This window comes from Periplaneta americana, chromosome 4 (genome assembly GCF_040183065.1).
Source record: "Periplaneta americana isolate PAMFEO1 chromosome 4, P.americana_PAMFEO1_priV1, whole genome shotgun sequence".
NCBI classification, from domain to species: domain Eukaryota; kingdom Metazoa; phylum Arthropoda; class Insecta; order Blattodea; family Blattidae; genus Periplaneta; species Periplaneta americana.
This window is the reverse complement of record NC_091120.1, coordinates 176,344,763-176,365,630: the sequence shown is the minus strand read 5'-3', so window position 1 is coordinate 176,365,630 and position 20,868 is coordinate 176,344,763. Positions and strand designations below refer to the sequence as shown.

General features: G+C 36.7%; 2 protein-coding genes across 2 annotated transcripts in view; both read left to right on the top strand.

Moving 5' to 3' along the window:
• Positions 1 to 6,484, top strand: part of LOC138698461 (lipase 3-like) — a 31,622-nt gene extending 25,138 nt beyond the window's left edge. Inside the window, exon 8 of the mRNA XM_069824404.1 lies at positions 3,643 to 6,484. Within this exon, the coding sequence (XP_069680505.1) occupies positions 3,643 to 3,792 (150 nt within the window). The 3' untranslated portion in view covers positions 3,793 to 6,484. The remainder of the gene's footprint in view (positions 1 to 3,642) is intronic.
• Positions 6,485 to 10,098: 3,614 nt separating this feature from the next.
• Positions 10,099 to 20,868, top strand: part of LOC138698460 (lipase 3-like) — a 68,270-nt gene continuing 57,500 nt past the window's right edge. The window contains exon 1 of the mRNA XM_069824403.1: positions 10,099 to 10,299. The gene's annotated coding sequence lies outside the window, so the exon portion shown is untranslated. The remainder of the gene's footprint in view (positions 10,300 to 20,868) is intronic.

Sequence of the window (20,868 nt, the reverse complement as noted above, 5' to 3'; positions counted from 1 at the left end):
CCAACAGTGACGTGACGTCACCGGCCTATACGAGCCAACAGTGACGAGGCGCCATCGACTACTACAAGCCAACAATGACAGACATCACCGACTACTAATAGCCAACAGTGACGTGACGTCACCGACCTATACGAGCCAACAGTGACGAGGCGCCATCGACTACTACAAGCCAACAATGACAGACATCACCGACTACTAATAGCCAACAGTGACGTGACGTCACCGACCTATACGAGCCAACAGTGACGAGGCGCCATCGACTACTACAAGCCAACAATGACAGACATCACCGACTACTAATAGCCAACAGTGACGTGACGTCACCGACCTATACGAGCCAACAGTGACGAGGCGCCATCGACTATTACAAGCCAACAATGACAGACATCACCAACTACTAATAGCCAACAGTGACGTGACGTCACCGACCTATACGAGCCAACAGTGACGAGGTGCCATCGACTACTACAAGCCAACAATGAGCGTATTCCGAATCTCAACGCGATGAATCTGATGGCATCACGGTGTTCCAAATTTCAACGATGTCACTCACGCTCCCCTGGTGTCGCACCCAGTGTTGCCAACTCGATTTTTAAAAAGCCGCTAAGAGACCGCTAAATTGCTATACTGTCAATGTAGAATGAAATTATTTTGCCACTGTGAGTGTTACAAATGCCCGCTAATTCCCTATATCACCAATACAAATTTAATCAATTTTACCCGCTAAACTAACACAGAAAAACGCCAGATCTAGCGGAAAACAGCTATATTGGCAACACTGGTCGCATCGTTCCATCAGCTCGCAGAGGTAGTGGTAGTAATCCATCAACCGCCATCAGTGAATCTGATTGGTTCTTGTATAGGGCGGGAATTAGCAGACGAATGACATCGTGCACTGTTGTGTCATGGCGGTGTGTTCTGCTGTATTGTTTGTAATGAGCACAACGTAAAAACAATATGCTAATGGCTGATGAGCGAACATGTCAACGAACCAGTTATTACTACTGGTTCAAGAGATAAATTGTTTATGCTCTCTTTTCTTTGAACGAGATGATATTATGAAAATTTCGCAAAATCTTGCTAGCATAGCACATACAACAACTTGTACAGCCGCCATGATAACCATTAAACCTTCCAGCAGTTTTGTTCCTATTTCGCTGCAGCGTGACGTCATTGATGTCCACCGGTCCGGTGAGATTCGGAATACGCTGAATGACAGATATCACCGACTACTAATAGCCAAGTGATGTGACGTCACCGACCTCTACAAATCAACAATGACGAGACGCCGTCGACTTCTACGAGTGAATAGTGACAGATCATCGAGTGCTACCCCTGATCACATATTATATAACAGGTTGGCTAGCTCAATGTTAAAAATGAGGTTCGTTCCAACAAGCGGTTCATGGACGAATTCGTGTACGGTTCCTGTACCATCTTATGCGCATGCGCTAGTTAAGCTTCTGCTATGGGATTGAAACTGACTGGACGCTGTTGGAACGCTTTCGCGGATCGTTATGTACTAAATCCAGAGATGCTGTAACTGTGATCATCTTTCCTAAGAATGGGATACTTAATTATTATCGTTTCGCAACTAATTCTAGTTGTAGAAAAAAGAATTTCGATCATTTTCTATAAAAAGCAGTAGCGGCTGGTGGTCAAAATAATGAGTGTGCTACCATCTCTATATCGACCTACTGTATACACTTATATGTATTTATCTTAATTTGAGACTCGCCTAGTATGAAGTCCATACGACGTTCCTTCCTACTGTAGAACTTGTCAATTACCCTGGTGTAAACCCCTCCATCTTGGACATCATATTTTTTTTCTATTGACAGTATTGCAAGAGCAATGAGACGATCCTGGGACATAGTGTTCCTTAAAAACCGTTTTTATGCGTTTCAAGCAAGAAAAACATCTTTCTGGCTCAGCAGTGGCCATTGGTGTTGTAACCAAAATATTTAACAACTTCGGTACTTCACGGAATGGATCCTGTAAATTGTTGGAGACTATGTATTGTAACAATTGAACAGACCTCTATATTTTGGAAGTCGGGTTTTCCGTATAGAACTCCAAGTTGTGTCTTTAACACTCTTTTTTTTCAGTATAGTATAGCTGTTGACAGCAACTTCAAGTTCGCGTTCGCGAAAATTATACGAAAAATTCTAAAAAATTTTGCTGTTTAACAATTTTGTTGCGTCTAGGTAGCCTAGCTTACAGACTGGAAATGGTGAGTAGCTTCCTGAATTATACAGTCACATACTTCCTTGGCTTCAATTTTCTGGGATTCCATTTTCCGTCGCTTGCTAGCTGATTCAGGAGATACCTCGTAGCCCTACAGGTAGATGGCAGCAGCAGTCTGATATTTGAATTCCAAATACATTGTAAATAGTTCCGAGTTCTTCCACAAACAAGCATTCTTTCGTTACGCTTTACTTTTGCAATCTCCAAGCTGTGTTGTGCTGAAGCTGACTACAGCACTTTCCCGCGTAAAAATAACCAATCAGAGCAGTGATTTCAGCTTCGCACATGCGTATAAATGTTTACATTCTCATATGAACTTCAGAATAGCACAACGAACCCCCTGAGGCACCAAAGAGCGAAGAGCGAAGACTATACACTCGATAATGCGTCATGAATATAACCACGGGAAATTGTTAAATGACAGATCAGATACTATGGTATTACAAATGCATTATTTGAGCAAAAATTATCACTGTGCTGTAGCACTGTAACACATAGGGACGGGCCGCCCCTGATAAAAAGATGACAAAAAATATGGAAGGCAAGAATTCCGCTAATTCTGTGTCGTGTACTGGGGAATTCTCATCTAAAAATTAGTTCTTTTTTAATTATGAATTTATGTACTTTATTATACCTTTAATCAAAGCTGCATGTTGAAATTGTAATTAACTATTTCAATACCCAAATAATTTCCATTCCCTTTCTTTTTGGCGAAAATTTAAATTAAATCTCTAGTTTTATTATTCGTCTGTACTGTCACTTTTCATCTTTAACCTCATTGATGTGAACAGTCGATCATGTCTTTCTTCAGTATCCAGGAGACGCTGGTGAGCTTATGCGCATGCGCGTCTCGCGTACTCTTCCGTACATGCCTCAATCCACGGACTACTTCTGACCGTTCCGAACCCGTGCCAAAAGCTTGTTGGAACGCCAGACTGCAGTACATGTTTCCGGTTCAGGACTGGTTCGGATTGTGTTGGAACGCTTTTTCTGTACTGCGCATGCTCACGATAGTTAAGGACGATTCCTGACTGTTGTTGGAACGAACCTACGGTGACATGTGGAAGGGAACTACCATCAGGATCGCCGCCGTCGGTTGGAAACGACCGCTAGATGGAAGTACAGTTGCTCCGTACAATTCAAATGAGACTTATGCAGTAGCTAGATGGCAGCATAGTCAAACTGATAAAAGTTGTTGCCGTCAAAACCTATAAGACTGAGCAATCTGTTATATGTGATCTGGGGTACTACGAGTCAATAGTGACAGATATCATGTTTTACCAGAATTAATTAGTTGAATGATACATAGACGGTATAATGTCCTAAATTAAAAACAGTGGTACTTCATTGAAATAGGTTGGAGCCCTTGTTCTACTGCAATATTCTTTGTTGCAGGACGTCGAAGAGCTGCACAGCAAGTTGCCTAACTGTATCGCCATGCACAAAGTCGCTCTGCCTGCCTTCAACCACCTCGACTACTTGTGGGCCATCGACAGTCCTCAGCTTGTGTATGAGCACGTTTTGAGTCTCATGAGCAAATACTGACAGATGACTCAAGTGTGACGAAATGGAGACAGACAAGGACGAGATAGAATAATACTGCAAAAGTACAAAATATTTACTTATGTACATTTTATATCTAAATGGAAATTACAATCCAAGAATTTTTATTATGATCAGTAATTCACTATTATTGTTGTTATTGGTACTATAATAACAGCCAAACGAAAATAATAAATTGATGTAATTCTTGATAGTATGCTCATTGCTATGAAAAGTAATACGGAAGTAAGCGTTCAATATCTGCAGCATGCATAGTACATTACATGTCAAAATAATGGATGTCCGCCTGAAAACAGGCTCAGTTTAATACGGCGCAGTTCGTAAAGTGAAATGGACAAATAATAGCCTGATTCAGAGCGTTAGTTTCCGGCAATAAAATCTCTCGACTTACACATTTAATTAAACCGAAAGTCAATAGATATACATGAGTCCCGATTATCCGGCCTCCCATGTTATCCGGATCGGTATGGCATAATTGCGCCCCGAAGAAATCAGGTAGCAGGAGGGACATGGCATAGTTGCGCCCCGAAGAAATCAGGTAGCAGAATGGACATAGCATAGTTGCGCCCCGATGGGCATAGTACACACGAAAGTGACTGTCATAAAATAAATAAATTACCTAAAAATATTACAGTGATAGCTGCATTGAAATCAGGTAGGCCTAGCATATGATCAATTTTGCTATTTAAAATAACACTTTCTTACCGATCACACACAATAAATGAACTGCATTATTTGTTTGTACATTGATATCTTAACCCTGCGGTACAGGATTTCGAAAATTGAAACTTAGAACCATTGTGAATTATTAACTCTTTACCCTTTTCACTAAACTTAACATTCATTTTAAATTAACCTCACTATACGCCACAGACTGTGTGAAAATCACTAACAAAATGTCAAAGACTGCTAAGGCCCCATATTCAAACGACTCACTCATTTGAATATGTCAGTTAATAAAGTACTGCCAACTTCATGGTGTTCATTTTAACGGTATGCTATCGATAATCACTGGATAAACAATAGAAAAACAGTTAATAAAGTACTGCCAACTTCATGGTGTTCATTTTAACGGTATGCTATCGATAATCACTGGATAAACAATAGAAAAACAGTTAATAAAGTACTGCCAACTTCATGGTGTTCATTTTAACGGTATGCTATCGATAATCACTGGATAAACAATAGAAAAACAGTTAATAAAGTACTGCCAACTTCATGGTGTTCATTTTAACGGTATGCTATCGATAATCACTGGATAAACAATAGAAAAACAGTTAATAAAGTACTGCCAACTTCATGGTGTTCATTTTAACGGTATCGGTAATGAATATTAAATCGAATAAGAAATCAATAAGGTTGGTTGATGACGAGGCTCGAGTTTCCGTAGTGTCTTTTTCTCTACCTATTTCATCGGGGCGCAACTATGCCATGCCCTTTTCTATACCTGATGCAACTATGCCCACAAAACAGGGACCCTTTTTTATCTCCTGCATCTTATCTGACCGTGGGGCGCAACTATGCCCTGCCCATCCGGATCGCTTTTTGTAATTACAGTAGTGTTCGTATATACAGTACTGAACAACAAAGTTTTTTAAATCATTTACATACTGCAGTGTATTATGAATAAAAAGTCGTTTATTATGACGTATGGCAAAAAAAACCGGACCGACCCTTGTAGCTGATTTCAGAGTTACAGATTCAAATTTTGCTAGTCACAAAACACATCCATCTTGTGTAAATAATTGTAACAATGAAATTTATTGCATTTGTTCGATTCTTACCATCTTTTGTTTCCTTCATTGCCTCAACTTACAGACGAAAAAACTTTGAGAGTTTTATTTTCATCTGGCATCAATATTACATTTCTACCTCTATTCGGCAAAGATAACTGCGTATTTTTACATTAAATAGCAGTACATACCTCTGGCGTCAATACCCATATTGAAATTACCACAGTTTGACACAATACACAGCACAGGATTCTTTTGTATCAGCTACAAGGGTCGGCCATTTTTTTTTGCCACTGCTGTACAAGTAGCGTCTTTAACATTAATGATTCCGGCCTCTGTCCCTTTAAGATTACAGGATTAAAAAGCACATAGCGCTCTCATTCTCCATATTATCCGTATGTTTGCTTATCCGGATTGCCCTCGACACGTATAGTCCGGATAATCGGAACTCTACTGTATTACTTTTTTAAAATTCATTTCTGAGAAATATTCCCGTAATGTCATGTGTGTTTATCATTATTTACTTAATACGTCCTTCTGACGTCATAGTAATATACGTTACTTTGAACATAAAACGTTTATGCACGAGTATCAAATTAAAATGTCACGAAAATGTCAACATCTGACGTCAGTTGTTTAGCAATGGCAATGAGTTACATCACATTATTCTAACGCCAATTAACAATGGATAATTAAGATTAAATACAGTAATTTCATTGTAAATACATGTACAGGTACGTTATATGGTATATATTCAATAAAGAAAAGAAAAAAAAAATACAGTAATAATCAGCCAGCGGATTTTCAGTCCCTACACAGAGACAAGACACAAGGCATAAGGAGGAAGTGCAGCAGTGAGTTCAATGACTTCCCTGCAACTGACGTACAGTATCGGGACCAAAAATCCGCTGCCTGATAATCATTAATATATAACACATAAATTGCATTAAATTTATTTCACACCTAATCATATTCACAATCCTTGTAAAATTACAGGCTCGGGCGTGAAACATGGTAAATGACGTTTTAGTGTTTTCAAGTTATTAGGTAGGTAAACATTTATACATGCAACAGTTTGTATAGTTACCAGGAAAGTAAAATCTGCATACTTCTGTCATCTGTTGAGATGTTGGAAAACTAACTACTGCATTAGACGCAGAATGAAAGATATCATTATATGCTATCGGTCTTACTAATAAAAACTCTCTATACAGACGTTCAACTGTCTTATACTTATACAATGGGTAGCTCGTTTATAAGTCGTGTGTAAATTCCTTACTAATAATCACTACATACCTAGTGTATAACAGTAAAACTGTTACACAGCTACGTCATAGTTTCGTCATTACTTCATTCAGAAAGGTAATAGAATATCTGAGGTTCTCTATTGCATCCGGTAGAGCGCTCTAGTGTGCCGTGTTAAGTATCGATAGTACAACTGGTTCTGATCGATTACCACACTATATTTTGGTCAAAAAGTACAAGCTACAGTAATATTATTCTAATTATTCTGTGCTCTTTGGTTTGTTCTTCTGTGGTTACAAGGCAACCATCATAAAAAAAAAAATGACAGTCGTTACGAACAGCTGTTAAAGGGGCGGCCATTTTTTCTCTATTTACAACGCTTAAACAAGGGTTTTCGTGTATGTAACTACTGCAAAGCATTTCCCATTGTATAGTTACAGACTGTTTAAACGTCCATAGCTTATGCATGGTTTATTAGTAACATTTTCTGTCCCAACTCTGCATAAGTCTCGTATAAAAACTATACACTGTTTATTAGTAAGACCGTATATATCTCATTTTTTATCAAAATGTCAGTTACCATGTTTTACACCCGAGACCCTCAGAACCAATTCCTTAAAAATCTAAATATCACAATAACACCCAACCGGGAACATAAGCGTTTCACACAATTCCAGATACTGTATCCTTTCAATCCTCTGTCACATTAGTTGTAATAAAAAAAATATTCGAATATGTTTAAGTTCAGAATAAGCGATGAAAGAAAATGGGATTCTCGTACTTTTTCATCATTTTTGGAAAAGAGTCTCTAAATACAAAATCAACTGTAGAATAAATTAGTAAAACCGAAGGTGCGGAAGTATTGCACAGACATTTTAAACAAGAAGAATGTTACGAGTTTTTAGGCTTTCACAGTGATTGTGATCAGAATTAGGCTTTTGGGTATTCAACCGTGTCCTGGAACTTGACATTGACTACCCCAAAACCTAATTCTGATCAGAAGAATTTTATTGTATGAGTTATACAAGATATGGGGGAAACCGATTCCATGTGCGCTATTCCCCCGTCCTTTTTTCACCACAATCCGCCATTTAGTTTCTGACATATCTATACTACGCCCGCACCAGTCCATCGACATCCGGCAGGGAATGAAATTTTCGTTAAATTTCGATTAAGTATGAAATACCTGGGGAAAGTTTTTTCAATGACGGAAACATATTAAGAGTTTCATAACTGGGCTTACGTTACGGCAATTTCTATAATGAATTAATGAATAACTATTTGTTAAAATTCTAATGTATTTTTTAAACAACGAACTTCTTCTTCTTCTTCTTCTTCTTCTTCTTCTTCTTCTTCTTCTTCTTCTTCTTCTTCTTCTTCTTCTTCTTCGGCTTTTTCCCACTTATAGGTTCGCCGTCTTCAGTTTCCATATCTATCTATCGTTCCAATCTCCTTCTTCCAAATTCCTGTCGTCCATTATTGCTGTGACATGGGTTTTCCATTTCAATTTTGGTCTACCACGTTTATTTTTTCCTGGGGGTGACCATTGATATATATGTTTTTGGCCATCTTTCGTTGCCCATTCTTTGTACATGTCCATACCATTTCAGAGTTTGATTTCCTATTCTCTTAACAACAGATGTGGTGACGTTCATTTCTTTCCAAAGGAGTTCATTTCTAATTTTATCCTGTCTTGTTTTGTGAAGACTTCTCCTAAGATAGTCGAATTCAACTGTTTTAATTTTGTTTTTTTTTTTTAGTTCTGTCATGGACCAAGTTTCACTTCCATATGATAAAATATTCTGTATTATACTCTTGTAGATTTTAATTTTAGTTTCTTTTGTTATATTTTTATTCCAGATTATTCCATGCAAAGTCTTGGTAGCATTTTTTGCCAAAGCAATTTTATTTTGAATGTCTCTCTCACATGTACCTATATTTGTGATTATTGATCCAAGATATTTAAAGGATTCACATTTTTTAATATTTCCTGTTTCAAGTATGAGGTCACCCACATCTTTTCCTAAACACATATATTCTGTTTTCTGTAGATTTTTGTTTAGTCCCCATTTTCTTTATTCTTCCATTAGTTTAATTACTATATGTATCATATCATCTTCATCCCCCGCAAATATCACCTGGTCATCGGCGAATAATAATGAGTGTAGTGTGTGGCAAATAGATTCCTCGTATGGTAGCTCGGCAACGAAAGAACAAAAATGGCGAACGATATTACCTACTTAGACTTTATAGAGCTTTCACTTCCTAAGACGTAAGCAAAGAGGAGGAGTCACACCGGAAATAACAGCGACACGACTATAGATGGCAGCATAATGAAATTGATCAAAGTTTTGCCGTCAAAGCTTATAAGGCTGAGCTATCTGTTATATATGTGATCAGGGGTTAGATTCAAGATTCTGCGCAACTTAAAAACTCTTCATTATATTGGCGCGATGTTTATCTCATCAGTCACCATTACCAACCGTTTGTTCATTTTGTTCTTATTGTTATCATAACGAGCTAAATGTCATCAGGTGATATTCCAAATATTATTAAGTTCTAATAATGACATACTGTATGTGAAGACTGTAGTTTCTGAAAGTATTTACTCAATTTTAAAAAGCTTTACATTTAGAAATGTTTCTACATTCTACCCTAGATCATATATATCCAGATTGCTCTGCGTTATAGGCTTTGACAGTAACAACTTTTGTCAGGTTTACTATGCTGCCATCTAGGTGTTATATAAGGAGTCACGTCATAACTCCCATTTGAATTGCATTAGCGACTGTACTTCCATCTCGTGTTCGTTTACGGCGGATGGATGGCGATTCTGGAGGTTCTCTTCAAAGTGCAACCGTTTTTAACATAGGACTGAGCAATCTATATGTGATCTGGGATTCTACGAAAGCAGAATTCAAATCTGCAACCATAACGTATCAAAAGGAATTTTCTTGCATTATAATAATATATTAAAAAGAAAGTGTTTAGTCGAATGAGACCGGCTTTTTCACTTTAGGAAACATGTGCTAGCAGTTCGTTGGGTACGATAACATATGGCTCACCTTGTACGTTGAAATTTTCAAATTACGTAGCAACGAAAATAATGAACAACAAGTTCAGTAAATGTACAGAATGAGATATGAGTTCATATGAACAAGACATCGCTGCCGATCTAAACAAGTTCTCCCAGATGTCGTTAGAGGGCACTACATATACGCTCCTGCTCCCTACTGCCACCTATCATCAGAATGCAGAATTGTGAGCTCAAAACAGTATAGATCTGTAGTAGTAGGGATTCATGATGACAATCAATTACATAATCGCCTTATTGGCTTATACGTAAAAGGAAATTGAGTAAAGAGCAGACTGAATACTGACAAGGAGGTTCAAAGTTCTGTGCAATAAATTATATTAAAAAATGTCTCTGGTGAATCAGACAACGCGGTAATGAATCATGTGCTCCTAACCTATAAACTTGTCGATGTGATACATCATTACAAGACAGCAGGTACAGTCGAATTCAATTGTAACTAGAGCCCAGATATGTATGCATAAGCGAACAGAAATATGCATGAAAATATTTTTAAAAAATTCACTAAGGTGCACTATAAACGTGAAATTACAATATGCATAATTAAAATAGAATAAATATATCTAAATTCTATTATTTGATGTAGTAGACCCATATGTAGTGAAAGTCAAATTCTTTTTCTTTTCTTTTTTCTTTCTTTTTTTTTCGTGAAAAGTTCTACGTATAATATATCTCTGAAGTATATTTCAAAGTCTGAAAATGTCGTTTATTTACTATCATAACAAAATGTAGGACTTTCCTAAACAGTTTAGGCCTTTTTTGAATACCGTTGTAGCGTATATTATGAAACAAGTTTATAATGTTACTAGTGGCTTGTGCAGCAAATGCTGCAACTAAGTTCATTAGAAGTTCAACAAAAATTTTTCACATTTATTTCCAATGAAGAATACCAGACATTTTGGAAGTTTTGCTTCCATAATAGTGAAACATACTCCCTCTGAATGCTTTTTATGCCAAATACATTTCCTTGAACCTATCCATCTTCAGTTCTTGAGTTTCAATGCGAAAACGCAAGTAACAATGTTAAGACGATCAGAGAATTTTTCATGTGAGAGTAATGCATTAGCTATTTCAAGTCATTGCGGATTATAGGTGAGAGCTAAGAAAAGTTCAGGTTCGATTAAACCAAAGAAATATGAAATTAATTTTGATTTAGTTTCAAGACGCAGCTAAAATAGGAAACATGAATCATTACTACCTAGGAAAATTAGAGAATCACACATACAGTATAAATATGTACATCACACTGCCATTAAATATATGAGAAAGACCTACATCACTTGACTAATAACTATAAAAATATTTCATTTTTAATAACAATATTGTTACCTTACGTAGGTTTTATAGTTTTTAGTAACATTATATATAGCTGTTATTCAGTAAATTATAGAAATGGAAATCTAATTTAAAATATTCTTTCTCTGCGTCTATTTAGGCCTACATAAAACCTCAAAAGGTTTCACTTTCATATCATCAATATAGCATTAATGTGTGTAATTAGTGGCAAATAGGTATACTCACATAATTGTATTAACTATAATAATATTTCATTTTTAATGGTAATAATCTCATTAAACATTCTTAAGTTTTGTAGTTCTTAATATCCAATACACAGCTGTACTCGGAAAACTACAGACCAGAGAATCAGACCTGTAAATTATTTTTTATACGCCATCTGAACTCTAAATATGTCAGCAATCCTGCAGGTCATGGCCTTCGTGTAATATTGTTTATTGTAGTGTGTGTTTTGTTTTATTCTAAAAGCCATTATTTCTCAAAACTGACGACAGATTGATTTTGGAAAATAGGGAAATGATGTAGGAAAATTGACATTTCACAGAAAACTAATATTTTTCTGAAAAACTTTAGGTACCAAGCTTCAAAATAAGGAGTCATTTATTAAAATCCGTTCAGCCGTTTTCCCGTAATTTTCATTACCAGTTCAAATTATATATATAGATATACTTCATGGTACGGGTCACTGTTTTATACGTAATTTTTTTGTATAATAGCATTATAAAACAATTAATAAAGAAATAACATAGACCTATCCGATTTTTAATGGTGGGTAGTTTGGTAATTATGGCTTATACAGAAAGGAGTTGCTATGACAATAGCTATGTATTGCATATTATTGCATGGTAAATCGTTTCATAATGTTAACTTTATGGCACAAATTATGCCGTCCTAATAGAAGTGACACTCATGACGTTTTAGTTGACGTAGCAATATTTTACGACACTGGTACAATAATGTGGCATAATGTAGACGATTAGGACTAAAGATAAAGAATGTTTATAATGCTGGTGTACAAAAAAGTTATTTTATGATATTTTGAATAATAAAGATTGTTTAAGAGAAGTGCATCTATGTACGTAAAGTACGACTTAACAGGCTAGCACTTTTTATTTTACACTTAACGGGCTACACAACCGTTTCATTTAACATCTCACTCACTGCCTTCTTTATTCGCCATTCATTAAGTAGTGACAGCTCCTTATAATATCGATCTCGCTATTTCTCTGGTATAGCCCTTTGGGTTGCTTGTTCTGCTTCTGCCAATATTTCGTTAGGAATTTCAATGCAATCCATTTCCAGAAATTAATCTCAGACAAAACATTTGTAGTAAACACGTTTGTTTTATTTTTCTACAGTAGTAACTGATTATGACGTTTTCCCTATCATAGTAACTGATTAAGACGTTTCTCAATGGTTATTTTATATATAAATTCTCAGTAATTTCTGTTCCAACAACATGCAAAATACAGTAAAACTTGGTTATAGCGACCTCGTTTTGTGCGACACCTCGCCTATAACGTCAAATATTCTGTGGTTCCAACTAATTCCCCATAAGACATATGCTTTCCTACCTTGCTTAATACGACAAACGCATATGCGTCTACCTCGCATATAACGTCATTTTCAATCTCAGTTTGGAATACAATTTTCTAAGGACCAAAGTATTTTAAGAAATATTTTGCTGAAATGTGGAAAATTCATTACAGTTGCCTTCCATCATAGACCTCTGGAATGCAGGCAGATTCCTCATCCCATTGTAATCCGCCCGAATTCATGCGGTATTAATGGTACCTGCATGCGGTCAGTTTCGACAGGAAGTTTTCATAAGTGCACACATTTTAACGCAGTATGGCCACTAAAAAAAGTGAGTAACACTTTAAAAGCCATTAGAATTGTGAACATTTCTATGAAGCTAGAGAAGGGAGTATCAAGCTAGGAGAAGGAGCAGTGAAATTGCAACTGAAATAATAAACATAGAATTTAATTTAGAAAGCGTATATTGGGCAAGTAGGAGACAACAGAGTAAAATGACTGATTACTACACTCCTCAGTAAATAAGTTTGGTGAGTAATGAACAAACTGTTTTAATGCAGAATACTGTATTTATAATTGTACATGTGTTTTATTGTGTTTATGGTATGCTTAAAAGTGAATACATAAATCTAAAATAAGCCTAATTATGTTTATTATTTTTCATTTTCCACCTCACTAGACCGATAATATGAATCTCGGTTACTACGACACTCGTTTATAACAACATAATTTTCAAGGTCCCTTGAATGTCGTTATAACCAAGTTCTACTGTACAATAATATTATTAATTTATTTTCTCTTTAGATATACAATTCAAAATATCATAAAACGTTGTACAATACACGACTGTTATAAGAACTGAACACGCTCGCATGATAAGCTCTACATAACGGTCTTGTAACGTAAATAACTATTGTTGTACATTTCATGGCCTGTTTGTTTATATTTATGTCACTTGTTACCACAGAAACAGAATACTGTTACTACTATTACTGTTAAAATAGATCCATGACCTACTAGAGATTCTGTCCTTGGGTAGGATATATACTGCAAATCAAGATTTCAGGTATAACTCCCTGTAAAGTTGATTTGAATTTTACAGGGAGTTATACCTGAAATCTTGATTTGCATAATACACGTCACTGTTCGTTAACAGAAAGCCACAATTTAAGTCACACGGAGTTAGTGTGCACTCGAAGTTGGTTGCTTGACGGTTGTCAGCCCACTTTGAGGTCTGTGGATATAGAGGGAAAAATTGGATCGGTGTCGGTTAGAGTTCCCGAGTAGCTCAGTGGTAGAGCGTTGGTACGTTAAAAAAAAATTGGATCGGTGTGGGTTAGAGTTCCCGAGTAGCTCAGTGGTAGAGCGTTGGTACGTTAAACCAAAGGTCCCGGGTTCGATACCCGGCTCCGGAACAATTTTTCCCTCGAAATTATTCAATCAACTTTACAGGGAGTTATACCTGAAATCTTGATTTGCATAATACACGTCACTGTTCGTTAACAGAAAGCCACAATTTAAGTCACACGGAGTTAGTGTGCACTCAAAGTTGGTTGCTTGACGGTTGTCAGCCCACTTTGAGGTCTGTGGATTTAGAGGGAAAAATTGGATCGGTGTCGGTTAGAGTTCCCGAGTAGCTCAGTGGTAGAGCGTTGGTACGTTAAACCAAAGGTCCCGGGTTCGATACCCGGCTCCGGAACAATTTTTCCCTCGAAATTATTCAGGATATATACTGTAAAGAAAAATAATCCGTGGCGCTACAGTCCTTTAAGGGCCCAGACTCACCAGACAGTGCTGGCCTCACATTCACATGCCGAAGCAGAGGTGGACGATAATCCAACTAGAATGGAGGTATCGTGTGGTTAGCACGATGATTCCCTAACCGCTATAGCTGGTTTACGTAACCGGATTTCGCTTCCTACCGTAGCTCCCCAACTACATCGCGATGCTGGGTGGGCACGGGTTCCATACACTGGCCGAAATTTCATAAAACATTTCTTTCCCCGTGAGGACTCGAACCAGCGCGCATTTTGGTAGATTATTATTATTATTATTATTGTTATTGTTTTTATTATTATTATTATTATTATTATTATTATTATGGTTTTAAGGAACCCGGAGGTTCATTGCCGCCCTCACATAAGCAAGCCATCATCGGTCCTATCCTGAGCAAGATTAATCCAGTCTCTATAATCAGATCCCACGTCCCTCAAATACATTTCTATATTATCCTCTCATCTACGTCTCGGCCTCCCCAAAGGTCTTTTTCTCTCTCCGTATTATTATTATTATTATTATTATTATTATTATTATTATTATTATTATTATTATTATTATTATTATTTTAGTAAGTGTTACAAATATGGAATACAACGTTGGTTTTTTTTTCCGTTTTGGAACGTACATGTTTTGAATACTGAACATAAAATATAGTCCTGTTTATTGCTGAATGTTCCTGTGAATGGTACACCGGTCTTCAATGTTCGTAAGATGTTACGAAATGTTTGAAAAAAGAAATTTCCTCAAAATCTAACATATTATTTCCTTCGTAAAAATGGAAGTACAGAATATGGAATACTAGGGTAATTCCGGGTTAGATGGCCATAGTTTTTTAAATCACTTAGAACAGGGTAACCGATTGGAAAAGAAATACGAAACAAATCAAATACGTTCCTTCTAGGTTATATTTCTCCACTACAGTGCCTCAGGGCGCATAGAATTCACTGATGTAATAAAAAAATACGTTTGAAATATAATAGGCCACTGGCCATCTCACCCAACATATATGGGTGAGACGGCAATAGGAAATAGGGATAGATGGCCACCATTATTTTTAAGTAAATTCATAACAATTTTTTGTAAAACAATTAGGTTATATGCACTGGACACATAAATATAGTGTCTAAGTGCATAATTATGATTGTTTGAAATTTTTCAACAACTTTATTTTTTGTTTTTTTCCTCTTTTAGTGAATTTTCCTTAAAACAACACAGAAATAAATTGAAACGCTTATGAACACATAATAATAATCCGAGGCACGATAGCCCATGAAGGACCATGATCAACCAGCCGGCTGCTGGCCTCACGTCCACATTCGAAGCAGAGGTGGACGATCATCCAACCAAATGGCGGTATCGTGTGATTAGCCCGATGATCCCCCCAGCCGTTACAGCAGGATTTCTTAACCGGATTTCGCTACCTACCGTAGTTTCCGAAGTGCATCACGATGCTGGGTGGGCACCGATCCCATACACTGGCTCAAATTTCATGAGATAATTTCTTCCCCCATGAGGACTTGAACCAGCGCGAATTCCGTAACGCGAGTCCTAGGCAGGATGTCTTAGGCCACGACGCGGGACCTTATGAACATGTTAATGAAACAAAATCCTGAAAGATCAAAGTAACAGATCTTTTCCAGTTGGTTTCCGGGATAGGAAGTGTTGTCTCACAAGCAAACATTCTGATGGGAGCAGATAAAAAAGTTATTTTTTTTTCTTCCGCCATATTAATAATGTCAAAAGAAGTGCTTATACAAATTTTGGCCACTCGACCGTAATTACCAGGCCATCCAGAAAGTGATTTTCCCTGGGGCCGTTTACAGAAAAAAACACAATTACATGGAAATATTTATTGAAACAGATACAGCAATTGTTGCGCTAATTGTCAACGTATCTCCCACTGGAATTGAGACATTTGTCATACCATGGGATCAATTTTTGTATCATTGTGTCGTAGAAGTCAGCTTCCTGAGATCGAAACCAGCGTTGGACAGCCGCCTGCACCTCTCTACCGATCCCATGACATGACAGATGTCTCATTCCGGTGTGGAATGTGTTGAAAAAAATAGCTCAACAATTGCTGTGTCTGTGCCAATAAATTTTTTGAATTAAATTGTGTTTTCTTTCTGTTAACGACCCCTGGCGAACTTTTTTTTTACGGCCCTCGTAATTGCGGTCAAGTGGCCAAAATTTGTATAAGCACTTCTTTTGACGTTATTAACATGGTGAAAAAATACAACTTTTTTATCTGCTCCCATCAGAATGCTTGCTTGTCAGCCAGTCAGAGAATATTGACAAGTTCTTCAGCAAAAATGTAAGCGAGACTATAGACATCGGTCCCTGTAAGGGAAAATCCATGTTCCTGCATATTTAATATGGCGAACAAACTTACATCCATTGTCATTGCCTATGTGTCACTTGGTCCCATTGCACCCTTTGTAGAATTGTCTGTTTTAACTCTACTTTCCAGGGCTTTTATTGGAATATGAAATGTAATGAAGGCTTGACGTACAGAAGTGCCATATTTAATGACTTCAAAAGCACGGTGTAAGTCATCTTCATTCCAAAGACGCGGTTGCTGCCGGGCTTTGCTTTATATTTTATCGGAATCTAGAAATAACGATACTTTTAACATAATAGTATTCCTCAATTGTAGGCCATCTATCCCGGAAAAATGCTGGCCATCTCTCCTTTTTTACGGGAAAGATGGCCATACAGCGTAATAAAAACTGGCAACAGTGAAGAGAAGAAATACAGTTACGATAGAATGTTTAAAGATGCCTTACCTCTTTAATAATGTTTCCAGCAAATTTCCTCACAAAATGCAGTATTTCTCTATTGTTATTTCAGAAGGTGAAAAATTATTGCTTGCTCACAGACTAACGAACGGCTACAAAACGCGGAAATAATAACCTTTCGTTTTCGCAGGTGCAACAATCACTTCGTTTAATTAACATCTGGCGGCAAACCGATTTTCATTCGAAACAGATGATTAGAATAAAAATAAGAGCGGCTGGTCGTCTCACCCGCATGGTTATCTCCCCCGGAATTACCCTATTAACAAGTTACAAGATTAACAAAATTGCAAAGTCAAAATGGCCTCTACTAAGAAAAGCACATAACAAGCATTCAGTATCTTCATTAGAAGGTGTTTATCCAAATGTAATACTGAATCCAGATGAATCGTCTCTCAGTTAGCGCGTCTGGCCGCGAAACCAAGTGGCCCGGGTTCGATTCCCGGTCGGGGCAAGTTACCTGGTTGAGGTTCCGGGGTTTTCCCTCAAACCAATATGAGCAAATGCTAGGTAACTTTCGGTGCTGGACCCCGGACTCATTTCAGCGGCATTATCATCTTCATTTCATTCAGACGCTAAATAACTTAAGATGTTGATAAAACGTCGTAAAATAACCTACTAAAAAAAAAGAATCGTCTCTCACGTCTTTTCTCGAATTTGTTTTATGGCTTCTTGCATTTCCTTCTCATTCCACTGTTTCCTAAGTTTGTTGGAAGGTAAGGTTTTCCCTCCTCCTACAGGTGCCAACACTAGTAACGAAACAGAAAACCGGAGTATAAAGTTGAAATACTAATAATACTAGTATTTCATATTTGTGACACACTGATGTTGTAAGTTATAACCTCAAAACATATCATAATTTAAAAACGAAATCAATTAAACATACACTGCTATAAACGTAGATTATTTCTCTTTAAGAATATACTGAGTGAACCGTAAAGGCTGGTTCACAATAAACCGGGAACGAAAACGACAACGAGAACGGAAATATCGTTAAAATATATCTGTCTTACTAATAAAAACTCTATATACAGACGATTGTCTTATACTTATACAATGAGTAGTAGTTCGTTTATAAGTCGTGTTTAAATTCCTTACTAATAATCACTACATATATCGTGTATAACAGTATAACTGTTACACAGCTACGTAATAGTTTCGTCATTACTTCCTTACGAAAGGTAATACAATATCTGAGGTTCTCTATTGCATCCGGTAGAGCGCTCTAGTGTGGCGTGTTAAGTATCGATATTACAACTGGCTCTAATCGATCACCACACTATATTTTGGTCAAAGAGTACAAGCTACAGCAATATTATTCTAATTGTTCTGTGCTCTTTGGTTTGTTCTTCTGTGGTTACAAGGCAACCATCATCGTAAAATGACAGTCGATACGAACAGCTGTTAGAGGGTAGGCCATTTTTTCTCTATATACAACGATTAAACAAGGGGTTTCGTGTATATAACTACTGCAAAACAATTCTCGTTGTATAGTTACAGCCTGTTTATACGTCCATCGCTTCTGCATGGTTTATTAGTAAAGTTTTCCGTCTCAACTTTGCATAAGTTTCGTATAAAAACCATACACGGTTTATTAGTAAGACTGTATATATTTAAATGTGAGCATTCACAATTAAATTTCATGTTCCCGTTCCCGGACTCCGGCAAGCTTCTCGTTAATTGTGAATGCTCACATTTAAATACATTTATTTTAACAATATTTCCGTTCTCGTTTTATTGTGAACCAGCCTTTAGTAATAACAACTCATTAATTTCAAGGGATAGTTCGAACAAAAATGTTTAATACAATTTGCTCGTTTTTCCTTCCTTTTCGAGGAAAAAATTATTTTATATGACATATTTCATAGCGTGTTTTGGGAAAGCCATTGATTTAATCCCCAGTATACTCAGTCAGTTTAAGAGAGCAGTGTATTATGATATGAATGTTTGGAAGAAATTTAGTTTTGTCCTTTAAATGTGAAGAAATTTCATCTGAACAACTTTAACTTTTCGTTCAGAAATGAAATTTTAAAATGTTTAAACCTACTTATTTCTTAAATTTCTTAAATATTGAATGTGATTATTAAGTAGAATTTCCGTTCTAGAAAGTCGTTTTTTTTTTTCTGTAAGTGTAGGTCGAACAAACTTTTTGATAAACGTTAAACATCTTACATTCGTCAACTTTGGGTAACACAGACCATAAGAGAATCAATTTCTTGCAAGTTGTTAGTGTTAACAAGGGGAGTATAGGTCAGTACGAGATAGAAATCGACCATTTGATGCTGTGAAGATGATTCATCCTCGAAGACTTTATTAATATGCAGAAATATGTATGTTTACTCTTCCCTACAATAGCCTACAACGCAATCCGTCTACGTCTATAGCTCTAAACATAAAAATAAAATCTACATATGCGTAATTACATCGTAACAGATGACTAAGTTCATTATCAGGCTCCATGAGTAATCTGTACACTCCATTCAAATTCTGAGTTCTCTACTTCCGAGACATACAATGCAGAATCAGTATGGACGTCTGTGAAACGCAGACACATCTGTCCACAAGACAGAAGCTTGAGGGGAGAGGCGAGAAACAGCTTAGCCTATAATATTTCCTGGAGCTTCTAATACAGCGGTGACCAAAACTCGAGCTGCATGATTACTAAGGAGCGGATTCCTATGTAATTAAATATTTTTCTTGCTTGTGATAGAACACAATTAACAAAGTTAAAAATTCCGAATGTCAAGTTTCAAGTTTAAAACCCGAATTTTATTTCACATAAAAACACATATTTTCACAAAAAATTTATGTAAATACATATTTTCAGGAAATCTATTATAAACACATAAATCTTGTGTTTTTTTGCTCAATTTTTTTTTACAAGAACTTTTAAATATTTTAAAACTAAATCAATTATATCACTCAGATATACGTTTTCTTTTTAAGAATTCTTGGTTGCTTCGTGTTTCTATGAGCTGTGTGATGTATCCGAGATCCATTTTTGTAATAGTATCGCCTTAAGTTCTGAGAAATGCTAGGCAGCATATCAGTGTTATTATTAGAGAATAAATTAACATGGACAAGAAGGAGAGATTTTGCAACACATAATTAGGAATGTTTATTGTTGCTGAAGATGATTTCATTCCGCGCTTTGTTTGTGAAACACAACGGATGAGAGCTCGGGTATAAACATTATTTAATTTAAACAAATCTTTCGCCTCTCGCTCATGCCTATGAAGTGAGGAAATACATCTTGCTGTGATTCCCCCGTTATCGGACCATAAGCGTAAGCTGCGTAGTGTAGACGTGGTGGCGTCGCTATAGGAAGCTTTTCTCCGACATTGTCAGTCAGTAGCTAGAAACACTTTTTTACGTTAAGGCGTGTGTATATTAGCCCCTTAAGATGCCTAAAATAAAATCGAGTTTAAGATCGCGTCTATAGCAACATGTAGATGAATTTAAAAACATTTTTACTACCGACGGAAAAGTGTTATTTTGCCAAACATGTGGTAAATCAGTAAGTGCAGATCAGAGCTCTCAGGTAACCCAACATTGTCTGGAAACAAGCACATTGCCGCTG